The sequence below is a fragment of the Camelus ferus genome, chromosome 11 (genome assembly GCF_009834535.1).
Source record: "Camelus ferus isolate YT-003-E chromosome 11, BCGSAC_Cfer_1.0, whole genome shotgun sequence".
Lineage (NCBI taxonomy): Eukaryota > Metazoa > Chordata > Mammalia > Artiodactyla > Camelidae > Camelus > Camelus ferus.
The window spans coordinates 22,925,967-22,939,509 of NC_045706.1; the positions used below are offsets into that span (position 1 = coordinate 22,925,967).

Consider the following 13,543-nt stretch of genomic DNA (forward strand, 5'->3'; position numbering starts at 1 on the left):
AGATTCATCTTCACATTACCACAATTCGGAGCAAATATAATAAGTGCTTGATAAGTATCTGAGGTACCAATGACTCTGTGGACAGAGACTCAGGGAGAAGCGCTGCTGTAAAGACACAAAGTATAGGAAAAGATGGAAGGATACAGGAAGGTTTCTCAGAAGAGGAAAAGCACGAGCTTAGTTTCACAGGAAAGATAGGAATCTGACAGACAGGACGAGCTGAAACATTGCACGGAGGCAGGAAACTGTGGAGCTGGTGTGAGGAATGGTGATTACACCCAGTACTGGAACATGAACTGGGAACAAACAGGCTAGTGGGAACAAAGCTAGAAAGGCTCATGTGGCCCGAGTGTGGCTCTATGAAGGCTTCAGAGTCAAAGCAAGGCATTTATATTCTATTCTGATGGAACTGAAGATTTATCAACGCCACTAAAACAGTATCAGAGATGCTCTTGAAGATAAATATTCTGATGACGGCAGCCAAGTAGGAGGAAAGGGATGGGAACTAGAGACCAGAATGACCAGTAGGACATTACCAAACAATTTTAAGCAAATAGTAGGAAGACAGTAATGGGAAAAACTTATGAAAAGAGAGTCAAAATTATCTGTCATCTGATTGAATGTGGGGTGTGATGGAAATGAAAAATAACTCGGGTTTCTAGCCTACATGCCACTTAAGAGAACAGGAATGTTGGGAAGAACATCTGATGGTGGGTAAGACTAGAGAGGGGAAAGGTGAGATGGAAATAAAGGAAAAAAGATGTTGAGTTGAGTTGTAGCACCACTGAGTTTACAATCTTTAGTCAACATTCAACAACACATGACAGGTATGTACTGATCATTTACAGTGTGCAGGAACTGCTCCAGAAGCTGGGTATTTATCAATGAACAGAGAGATAATGTCCCTGCTTTCAAGGAGCTTACATTCTGGTGGAAGAAGACAAACAATAAGAAGTGTGTCTGGTGGTGGGCACTGAGGCTATTTTATATAGGGTGATCAAGAAAAGAAACCTTCGATGAGATGATAATGGAACAGAATGAATGAAATGAGGAGGAATGGAACATCAAGATGGAAAATGAGAGCTTAGAGAGTGAACTGATACTAGAAACAGTAAACAATAACAGCAGTAACAACCACTCACTGGGCCTTGACCACATCTCAAGTACTGGGACAAGGACTGCACACATCACTTCTGTTAACTGTCTTAACAACCCCAGTAACATCCTCATTTTCGAAATAAAGAAAACTGGGCTCAGAAGTGTTAAGTAACCAAGTTAGTCAGTGTCAGCAACGAGATCTGAACCCAGACCTATAAGACTTTAGAACCTGTGTTCTGTGTAAGATTTGGAATTACCCTTAAACGTGCGGCAGTTGAAGCCACGATCAGCTACAAGATCATCAAGATAAAGAGCAGAGCTCAGAGTGCACAACTGGGAAATGCCTACATTTCAGGTGACTAGAAGGCAAAGAAAAGGTGATAAAGAGCAGAGAGAAAGGAGAGAGTATGTCACAAAAGTCAGGCGAGAAGAGAATTTTAAGAAATAAAAATTTGAAATAAACCTATGAAATAAAGCTATGAAGCATCTGAACTAAAAAAAAGAAAAAAGAAAAAAGATTTTTAACAAGAACAGGTAGATAACACTATAGGATTGTGACCACTGCCAACGAGTTCAACCTGGGAGGAGCCTGAGGCAAAAGCTGGGCTGCAGGGAGTGAAGGACCTGGAGGAAGAGGGACTTCTCACTTGCACCCTGCTTTCACCCCGCTTTCACCCCACTTTTTGAATTCAGAAACACAGGAATGTGGTACCTGTCCAAAAATTTAACAATAAATAAAATGCAAGTTAAAAAGCTGACTTGGTCAGTTCTTTTCTTCCAGAAAGCTTTAGCACATGGTAGGTGCTAAATATATATTTTCTTCATCAGTTGACTAGATAAATGGGAGAAAGGATAGGTAGGAAGCACAGGAGAAAACACAGGTTTAAGTTTGAGAGTTAGCAGAGAGAGACTCATACAGTAACAGCAAAGACGGAAATGGTTGATCAACTGGACCAGGCTAGCAGGGAGTCAAGCGCAAAGAAGGAAGATGGTGGTTGGCTGGCTCGGGGGAGGGAGGCCATTCCTATTTTACTAGATCGTCAATTGACCCCGCACATAAGGGCCTTGTAATCTAGCTCCAGTTGACCCATCCAGACTAAGCTGTCATCCCTTCTTTCTCTCCCCCTGGAATGCCAACACACAGGCACCCACTCCCCTTAATGCTACAATGATAGGGAGCTACTTATGGTTCCAGTACACATTCTTTTCACTCATTCTCTTTTCTGTGCTTAAATTGCTCCATCCCACTCCAATCTGTCCGCCGGCCTTACTCATCCTTCAAGCCTCATGGTTTACAAGGCATCTCCTCTCTAACGCTTCCTGACTTCACCGGGCAGATGTAAGCACTCCTCCTTCTTTGCTGGTACACTGTGCTACTCTGTTCTGTATCCTGTACTTCCTTCCTTCATAGAAATGCTCCTACTGATCTGCAATTGCTTGTCACTAGATTCTGAACCTTTGGGGGAAAATCTGACTCTTCATCTCTGCATCTCCTGTCCCTGACACTACCTGACACACATTAGGTAAAGAGCCAACAGCTGGGAGGATGGAGGGATGGATGAATGCAAGCATATTTTAATTCAAGCTTTTAAAATTACCTTTTTCCTGCATGCTTAGCATGCATGAGGTTCAGGGTTCAGTCCCTAGTACCGCCATTAAATAAATAAATAAACATTCCCCCGGTAAAAAAAAAAAAACCTATCATCATAAAATTACCTTTTTCCTCGGTCTCAGTTTCTCTCTCCATTCCTTTAATTCCTGGCTGTGTTCCTCATCTAGCTCCTTTAGTTTCTGAGTCTCATGCTCAACCAATAGGTGGCATTTTTCATTCTGAAAATAAAGTTTGGATTAAAAAATTTCAGATCAAGTTAGCTACTATTCACAATACAATTATCTTACAAAATAATAAAGTATTCACCAAACATCAAGCTATTACTGAGGTTGAAATTCTCTGCTAACAATCGAGGGCCAAGAATTATGAAATGAGTCACAGCTTCATTTTGGCAAGTTTAGAGGCTAGAACTGTTATTCACCATGTGGAGAGAACTTGAATAGAAAGAATGAGTTTGATCCTCATTTCCCTTTCTAGGAAGGTTCACTCAGGAGACAGACACTGCGGAGGGTGCCCTGCAAGCACTTTACCCAAAGGTACCACCAGAACATGGGACCAGAAACTACTCTGCTCTAGTAAGGTAAGCAAATATGTAGAATACCCACAATGTACACGCTACTCTGAAGCTATCAACGTTTTAAGACATACGGGCTGCAGGCTTCAGGTACGGTTCAAAAACAGTCATCTCCAAAGTAGTGTTTAAATTCTTTAGGAGAAAAATTACCATATATTTATCACTGTTTTCAAAAAGTTTGAAGAAAATGAAGTGTTTCTCCCTAAATTAAAAAGAAATTTTAAATTCCAAATACGATAAAACTGCCCACATCATTTTAAAACCTTTGTTCATCTTCTTTGCAAAATATATTAAGAATTCTCAATAGTACTTTTGAAGGATTCAACTCCTTAGATTATAAATTAGCTCCATGTGCATATTAATCACGGTTATATAAAATCTGATCAAGTGCCTGTGACACTAAGCTGATCTTCATTGGGGTCTACACAGGAAAGAGAATCTTTTAACCCCATCTTCACAAGCACCGTGGTGCCGCTCCCTCTGAGTAGCCGTTACTTCCTCACAACCAGCCACCTGCTCTGCGCACGTGCCACCAGCTTTGTCCTCACGTGTCTGGACTAACCTGTAGTTGATGCAGTTCGCGGACGTTGGCTTCACACTGCAGCTGAAGATCCCGCATTTGATTTTCATGTTTTTGATGCTGAGCCATTCTCTCGTTTTTCTGCCTCTTTTCTTCTTGAGAAGCAAACTATAAATAAGAAAAACAAAAGATAAATATCAAGTAATGTAATTTCTGCATCTTTCAAAGGTGTAATTAAGGAATTTAACGAAGCTTAAAGTATAATAAACTAAAGCTGCAAGTAATAATACACTGGTACTCAATGCTGGAGTCTGCATCATGGCTTTGGTGGGGGGTAGGGAGGTGGGGAGACACTTCTGATTAAAACCTTGTTCCTCCTGTCTGCTTTGTGACCTCCGTTAGTTTGTGTGTGGAACCTGTGACTGTATAAGGCCGTAAGTTTGACTAAAAACCTGGCCATCTTGTTCCCAGGGCTGGTCCTAGGGCCAGTCTAGCCCTGGATCTGATGTGAGGCACGGAAGAAAACAGCTCTCTGCGGCCAGCACCTGAGGAAGACTGAGTTGGCATATGCCATATGTCTAGCCCCGGCCCACACAGCCGTGGTGAACATCAGAAAGCCCAAGGTGACTCTAAATGTTTACAACACAATTATGTGGTACTAATAAGGGCAATCCAAAATTTTTAAACCTAAAAGAGAAGAGAGTAATTTGCTTATGTACTTGTTTAATTTTGTCACGGTCCTGATCTGGTGTTGCTGTTGAGTTAATTCTCAAACTCTTCTTAAACATGGCCATTCGTGTCTTGGCTTCACTGCGCTGAATCTTAGGCAGTCTTGCTCTTTCTTGAGTCTGTCTGTTTTTCAATTCCTCAATAAGTCGTTGATTATAGCGCTGCATTTGTTCTGTTTCCTAAGAAAGTTTTAGACAGAATCCAGTGATGGAGATATAATTTAATACTCGGTACCCACATGTATGCTCAAACATGTCATTTTGCTGTTGTTTCCCAAAATTACTCTCTCCTTGTTGCATACCAACCAGCAAAATATTAGGCAAAAAATAATTTATAAGAAAAATAAAGCTTTTAATGGTAAGAGTCTCATATTGACTCTCTTTTACTAAGTATAGGGAGTCTATATTTTTAAGATACCTGAACCAGAAATGGAGCCAAAATAACTGCCTTTAAGAGACAAGATGAAGATTATAACGTATAGAGGTCTTTAAGCATTGTAATTAGTTACATTCCTTGGAATTTATAGAAAAGAAGTTTGTAATCATGATCAACATACAATTAATTACTCCAATTCATCAAAGACATTTTAGGATAAAAGAAAGAAACAAAATCTAAAAGGTATCCTCTAAGAAACCTAAGTTTCAAAGATAAATAGCTCTGCAAACTTTAAAATGAACAAAAAAGTGAACAAATTTTCCTTTCATTAACCTTCTCATGGCGCTTAAGTAGCTGATGTCTTTGCATAAAATACTGATCTTTAAGTTGCTGTTTGAGCAGCTGGTGTTTTTCTTGTAAGTGTCGTTCTTCAAGCTCCCAAATCGCAGCTTCTCGAGCTAAGAGGAGAAGAAAGCAATTTTCAAAATGTCACTTTGCTCTTTTTACTAATGTACTTCGGCCTTCAATATTTACATAAAAGTGTCTTAATACACTGACATACACACATGGACATTGAGCTATAAATATTACCAATGTAAAGATAATATCCATCCTGTTCTAATGTCCTATAAACAGTGAATGCCCCGCCCCAATATCAAAATTCCATTTAATCATCTCAATAAGAAAGAAAAAAAGTCTACGGTATTTGTTAGGGGAAATAACAGCTTAAAATTCCATCCTATCATGTAGCCAATTAAGTATACCAACATTATAAGGCATAATGAGTAAATAAAATTATTCAGGTATATTTCCAGCATCATCTGGACAAAAAGATGTTTCAAGGATTATGTTCACTTCTATTGCCATAAAGGAATTCTATATCTTGCAGTATTTATGGGTTTTTTTTGGGGGGGATAGTAATTAGGTTTATTTACTCATTTAACGGAGGTCCTGGGGATTGAACCCAGAACCTTGTGTGTGCTGGGCATGAGCTCTACCACTGAGCTGTTTCCTCCCCCTGGATCTTGCAGTATTTCTTAATTTTAAAAAGTTATTTCCCTCTTCTTTACCTCAACTTTCTTAATCTTTCCCTCTATCATTGTAGCAAAGGAAAACATTCAAATAATTTCCAAGGTATGTATCTCTGCAATGTTTTGAGATATCTGATATATACACATATGCTGCGTAATTCCATATACCTCTCATGAGCTGCTGCTTGTTATTCAGACACTCTCTTTCGATGTTGGCTAACTCTGCCTTCTGCTGCTGGATGATCTTTTTCAGAGAGCCATCTAATTCTTGTTGTTGCTTTTGAACAAACTCTTGTTCCTATTAGACATAGTTAACCAGCAGTTAATAAGTATCTACTGAGCGAAAGATCCATTTATCTACCTGACTGTATATGTTAGTGGTTAACAAGATTTCTGAATCAAGTTTTTGAAGTTAACTAGATTTAAAAATCACCAAAATTATACAGTATAGACACAATATAAATGTATTAGTCACCCAATTCAAACCCAGAAAGTACTAGAATACATAATATTCTAAACTCACTATTAAGAATAATACACACAAAAGAAGTCAATAACCCACTCATGATTAAAATGCTCTATTACACTAACATCTTTAGGAAAAAAATAAATTTACAGCTTCTAAAACTGACTATTCATTCCACTGCAGTGTGGCTAAAACAAGAATAAACAAGAAATGCCTCTTAGAAAGAATGGCAAAAAAGAGCAAGTAAGTAAATTAGATACCGGGATTTAAAACTCTCTATTTTTCTAATAATACAGAGTTAGGAAGAAACACCATGGCTGCACTAAATAGAGAAAGACAGTTTATTTATCTACAGCCTACACCTAAAAAGAATAATACTTTAAGGACTTAATGAGAAATGATGCATTGCTAGAGAAATGTGAACTAGAACTAGTTTTGTAACTCTATAAACAAATTCCTTATAATCAGAGAATTCTACAAAAATATTTGGGATCCACTCATTCACTCAATATTTACTGAGCAAATACTATTTGCACAAATGACAGATTTATACTTTAAAAAAAAATCTTTCAATTACTATGTAAGAAAAGAAAAGGTTAAAATGACTTCTGGTCTCTATGCTAAATCATACATTTACAGAAGGAAAGGAAAAATATCCAAATCAAAGAAATGCAAATTTTGCCAGTAAATGTTTGCATCTCCATCCCTCTCTTGGCAGTTATAGCAGTTTCTGATTAGCTCAAAGGATATTCTGATCAATTTAAGTGTGGATTTGGGAATTTAGGGTTGAAGCAGCACTTCACCTATAATCCTTCCTCTTGCAGATCCAAGAGATGATAAAATCCCAAGATCCATTTCGGAACTATTTTTTAGGCCTTAGACAGTCTGAAAGGATGTGGATCAATACCAGTCTGGTGCTCAGGGCACAAAGAGTGAGTCTAGCAGTGTTCCTCAAGATGCTTGTCTCACTGTTTCTCTGGAAGTAAGAATCAGATCTTACCATCCCACGACATCCTGTTAAAGTAATTTCTCATCAAAAATGCTGCTGTCTCATCTGCATCATGATGTGTATTTTAGCATAAATACAAATATACAGTAATAGAAAAACTAATGAATTGTCTCCCTAAAATACAACTGCCAACTTGACTACAGTCACCTATATAACTTAATCACAGCAAAAAAATAAAAGAAACAAACTCAATACATATTTAAATTCAACTATCTAGTATAAGGCTTTTGAATTTTAAAGAGATGCAAAATCTCCATCCTATCTTGTAAGCAGTTATAACAATCTAAGTTGTTCCCAAGCTTCTCTTTTCCCTATAGTAAATATCATTTGTAATAAAAATTAAATTGATTCTCTAATTTCACTGTAAAATTTCTATATGCAAACTTCTTTAATAAACAATATAACCTGCAGATGTATCAAAAGTTTTCTTTTGTTCAACATGTTTACAATTGGTTTGCATAATGAACTTTATAAAGTATTTGTGTGGACAGAAATAATGGATCCAAATTATAAATAAAACACTACATTTAGACTCAAAGAAATCAAGTGTAAAAGATGGGGCAAATAAAATATTTATGTGAAAATAAAAAAGGTAAATATAGTGGACCCTTGAACAACACAGGTTTGAACTTAAATGTGGACTTTTCTCACTAACTGTGTACTAGTAGACTACACAATCTACAGTTGGCTGAATGTGCAGACACAGAACCACAAACACGGAGGGCCCACTGTAAAGTTATACGTGAATTTTCTACTGCACAGAGGGTCAGCACCCCAACATCCAAGTTGTTCAAGGGTCAACTGTATCGTATAAGCCAGTGTTACCAAACAAGTGAATGTGGTTTCTCATCAATGCAATTTTGGGTCATATTATTATATTTATATCTAAATTAAGCAAGATAAGAGTTTAATTCAAAGAAAACTTTTATTAAGCACTTAGTAAATTCTAGACACTGCACTACTCACAGGGTTACCAAAATTAATCAAGACAGTACTGCCTTCAAGGAGTTTCTACTCTGTTGGTCCCAAACTGGTTTTATCTGTCAGTCCACATAAACAGTAACGGGCCCCTTCCCTTAGTATAAAACTTTCAACACTTCAAAAATAAACCAGAGAAAATTCAAAGCAAGGAATAAAGGGTTCAGAAACAAAGACACACAGTGAATGACAAAGAACTACAGAAGCATGCCCTGAAGTAGTCAATGTATAAGAGGAAAAAAAGAGCTAAGACTTTATAGCAGCAGACAAAACTAGCACTGTGCTGCTCCAGAAGATAAAATAAGGACCCCCAGGTAAGAGTCAAGGCAGGCAGCGTACGGAAGCGCTCCTTAACAGTCAGAGTCTGCAAATACATCAGCTGCCTTACAGAGCTATGGACTAGAATAATTAAGCAGAGTGTAGATGATTACATAGTCAAGGATACTGTACAACTGATTTTTTATATTAAAGCTAAAAACTACCTAAAAGGTCCCTTACACACTAATTAATATATTTTATTACCACAAAAGAAATAAAAATTTATATTATTGACCTTTCATTAAATGTCTTAACTTCAGAAGGCAAGTATAAAACACTCACAGTGGAATCTGTAATTTGAAATTACTCCTAGGATCTAAAAGAAACGTGATCTTACATTCCAAAAAGACTGCATAAATTACTTTCATTAAAAAAAATTAATAGGTTGAGTTGATCACTAGAAGTAACAACTTCAAAATGGACACATAAATGGCAAAATGAGTGCCCTTTAAATGTACAAGTTTCAATTCCGATAAGGAATTTTAACATATTAGATAACTGTGAACATTAAAATACGGCTTTGGGTTCTAGAAAACTGTAAGAAAGGGTTATGATATATGGCGCTATTTGTACAGAATTTGATCATTTTAAAAGAAAAGCTAAAAACAGTAATGATCAGAAAAGTGATCATAATTCTTAATTTCTCCCTCTCGTCAAAAAAATTAACGTTTCGCTTACTCTTTTAGAAAACGATAAAGAGTCCAATGGCTGCCAATAATAAAAAAAATAAACAAGTAATTCCAGAAGAGGGGAAAGGAGGGGATGTATTCAAGCTGTACTCTATCTGCTCCAGCTGTGTATATCAAACATCACAAACAAAACTTACAGTGTTAAATGAGCTAGTCATTTCCCTACAGAAACTGTGAGAAAGAATACAGCTTGGAATTCCAGACTTAATTTAAAACTACAGCAAAGAGAACAGCAACCCACTATTCATTATGGACAATATGAATAGTGAAAACTAAGTGAAACTAAAATCACCACTTTTAACATGGCTTTCTTTTCTGACCATACCCATAATTAAGACATCTACATAAACACATATGCAATCAAAATGCCACTTCACACGAAGATAAAAATCTAATCACAGCATTCAATTTCTCACATGTGCAAAGCTCATAAAATACTACTGGAAAGATATTTCTTGGCGGGGTAGACAGAAAAAAGAACACTGTAGTAGAAGTGTTCTAATTCCAGCTCTACAATTAATCTCTTTTGTGACTTTAGGCAAATCACTTAGTCTTCTGTGCCTCAATTTCTTCATCTGTAAAATGGACACACTCCATCCCGATATGAGGGGTTGGCAGCGGAATCAAATTTGAAAACTCTTCGAAGAACACTGTACTGTAAAGTTCATGTCAGGTTATTACTATTGTCATTACTGACATTATCATCTATCAATCTTCTAGATTTACAACAAATGAAAATGAAAAGACACATGTGAGCCAAAGAAAAAGCAAGTAAAACAAAAGAAGGCATCCCCCTACAAGGCATGTGGGACTTACGTCCTGCATTTGGGCGTTGAAGACTGCACAGGATGACAACTGAAAAGACTGAATCATGACCTGAGCAATGCCCTGTGGATCAGAATACAATGCACCTCCCAGGTGAGAATAAAGCCAAATGACTTTTTGTAAATGGAAGGAGTAATTATACAAATGTTGAGTTTCTTGAGGCCTGGAACAAGTCACTTAACAAAGAGGCCTCTTTCTCATCTGTAAAATAAGGGATCTGAAGTAGATCAGTGGTTTCCAAACTCTAGTTTGCTGCCATTGTTTCTTAAACCAGCTGAACTCTCTTTTTAAAAAACTCACCCCAAAAATCTGTTTATAAAACAGATGAAAAGTGATGCCGCTTTAGCTGAAGTGGAAGCAGGGGCCCAGAGCCCTGCTGTCCTCACTTTGTGAAGGATTCTCGAGGTGCTTCTTACAAAACCAAGAGCTCCTGGGAATACAGTTTGAAAACCACTGGACTAGATGATCAAATACATTCTAGCTCCATGAATATACAGCTATTATTTATAAATTCTCAAAAAAGTTTAAACTATCAGACTCTGTAAAGTTATCAAGTTTTATTCAGCAAAAGCAGTAGCTAAATAGAAATATTTTTGAAATCTGTTAGACTACTACATTCCATTAAAATTACAAAAAGAAATTTACTATTGTTTCCAGCTTTAGTTGGAAAATACAGGCTAACCCCTCATATTATATGAAAAATCACCAACAAAGTTTTATTGAAGCACAGGATCATCTAATTCGTTCAACACTAAATTCTCAATTTTGACTCCAGAGTCTGACATATTATCTTTTGGAATTAAAAAACTCTATATTCCTTTTCAAGGCAAAACCAAGTTGTTAATTGGTTTGAAATTCAAATTACCCAAAAATAGACAACATGTGGCCAGCAAGGACCTCCTCTTCATCTATTAAAAAGTCATGGTCAACAGCCAGTGGGCCAAGCCAGTAAAAGTTTAGATTAGGCACAGAAGAGGTAGCTTAAATATGAGAGGCAGCATGAGGCAGTGGTTCAGTGTATGAAACAAGGAGCCAAACTTGCCTGGATGAGAATTCTGGCTCTACAACTAACCCAGTGTGTGAACTTGGGAGAGTTACTCTACCTCCTGTGCTTCAGTTCCCTCACCTGTAGAACGGGGGTAATAAGAGTAACTACCTCATATGTTGTGAGGTTAAATGAGTTCGTATAGGTAAAGCATTTAGAACAGATCTCACACATAGTAAATGCCTTGTTCGCTATAATCAACTACAGGCATACCTTGGAGATATTGCAGGTTTGGCTCCAGACCACCTCAGTAAAGCAAATATTGCAATAAAGCAAGTCACATGAATTTTTTGGTTTGCCAGTGAATATATAAGTTATGTTTACACTATACTGTAGTATATTAAGTGCAATAGCATCATCTAAAAAAAAAACAATGTACATAACTTAATTAAAAAAGTTTGTTCCTAACGAATGCTTACCATCATCTGAGCCTTCAGCAAGTCATAGCATTAACATCAAAGATCACAGATCACCATAACAAATACAGTACTAATGAAAAAGCTTGAAACATTGTGAGAATTACCAAAACGTGACACAGAGACATGAAGTGAGCAAACGCTGTTGGAAAAATGGTGCTGATAGACTTGCTCAATGCAGAGTTGTCATAAACCTTCAATTTGTTAAAAAAAAAAACACAGTACTGCAAAAGAGCATGTAACATGAAGAGCAACAGATCAAGGTGTGCCTGCAGCAATTCCGACACTAAGCCAGGACAAAATTTTTCACTGACTCACTCACAGAAAGGGAAAAAACCAATTTATTCAAATAGGCTAGTTTTATTAAAATTTTAAATTCTGAGGTATTTTCCTTATTTTTCATGGCATTAAAATAGTCTCTTCATTGAAATGATGGTGATAAGCAAAGCAGTTTCAAAATATTCTTACTCAACAAAAATAAAAAAAAATTTTAATGGCAATCCATTTGTCATGGACCCCAATGGTTTTTGTTGTTTCTATGTTTCTTTTCATAAATATGTAAAATTCAAAAGTCTAGGAATCACTTTTTTAAACTGCATAAAATTACATTAAAGGATAATTTAAAGCAACAATTAATATATAATCCATGTCTCTTTCCTTTCGTTAACATCTGTAACTACAAACTGAGCTCACTTCTCTCTTTGCCTCCAGGCTGAGTACAAACTTAATTAAAAGAAAGGCAATTCCAAGTATAAAAGACCTCACAGAATCATGTGGGATAATTCTAGAAAAATCTGCTGAAAATACAAATTTATACAGTTTTGTAAATAATTCACTAATTAATTGGCTCAGCTTTATCATAACCTAGAATCAAGTATATATAAGTAAAAATTGTCTATTTTTGTAACTGCTATATTCTGAATCAAGAAAAAAGGTATCAAATATTTAATACGTAAAATCTGACTAAGTTACTTTTCTTACTAATAGTAATATATGTTTGATCTGTCATTTAACATTATCAGTTACCATTTTTCTTTGAACTTTGAACTTTATAGAATTAATGGCCTTTTAATAGGCATTCTTTTCATATGCACAAAGCTTATATACTCACCCCCTATATTTTTCTGTTCTGAAAGTCTTCTATCAAACATTGACATTACCACTTAAAAATACAAGCTTCCAACATGATTAAAATTAGAAAACAGTGGATTATACATTAACATACATGTTTAATTCATCTGGAGTCAACTTTCCAAACATTTCACTTAATTTCATATTAGCAACTTAAATGTCACCGTTACTGTGAATTCAGAACTACATAAAGAATGCCCTGGGAAACTCTGTACGAGGAGAAGTCAACATCATATAGTAAGCACAGAATTTACCCTATCAGCTATGGTTTACTGAGCTGTGAGAATAATGCCGCTTTCTGTTTTTAGTAGCAGTAAGCTGCTGCTGTTACCTGAGCATGCTGGCTTTGTGCAAGCTCCTCTTTCCTGCGTTTCATGAGCTCTTTTCTCAGCTCTTTGGGTGCTTTCTCCACTTCATTTATAACCTACAGTGTATAAGCATGCAGGAGGTGGGGAAAAATACTTTCTCCACAGCAAGCATTTATGTGAGCAGACAAGCTACAAGTCAAATATTAAAGCTGTTAAAAAGTTCCTTTCAACATGCATTAGCACAGGTGTTAGTTTGGTGAAAAAGAATGAAAGGATAGAACATGCTTCATCTCAGTGCAGAAAGAGACAGTACACCATATAAAAGTTAATTAGTTGCTTAATTATCCCTCCATATCTTCTCTCTTAAAGATCCAAAGACAATCAGTAAAGAATTACTTGCGGTGCTGATGCTGAACTAA

At 36.5% G+C, this 13,543-nt stretch overlaps 1 protein-coding gene across 2 annotated transcripts in view; it reads right to left on the reverse strand.

Moving 5' to 3' along the window:
- Positions 1–13,543, reverse strand: part of SLK (STE20 like kinase) — a 53,892-nt gene that overhangs the window by 4,154 nt on the left and 36,195 nt on the right. Inside the window, exons 13-18 of one of the 2 annotated variants that reach the window (XM_006182991.3) lie at positions 13,148–13,240; positions 6,108–6,237; positions 5,242–5,366; positions 4,524–4,712; positions 3,847–3,972; positions 2,815–2,928 (exon numbers count right to left, since the gene is read on the reverse strand). In XM_006182991.3, coding sequence (XP_006183053.1) covers positions 2,815–2,928; positions 3,847–3,972; positions 4,524–4,712; positions 5,242–5,366; positions 6,108–6,237; positions 13,148–13,240 — 777 coding nt within the window. The remainder of the gene's footprint in view (positions 1–2,814; positions 2,929–3,846; positions 3,973–4,523; positions 4,713–5,241; positions 5,367–6,107; positions 6,238–13,147; positions 13,241–13,543) is intronic. The other variant, XM_006182992.3, reaches the window with a different exon arrangement.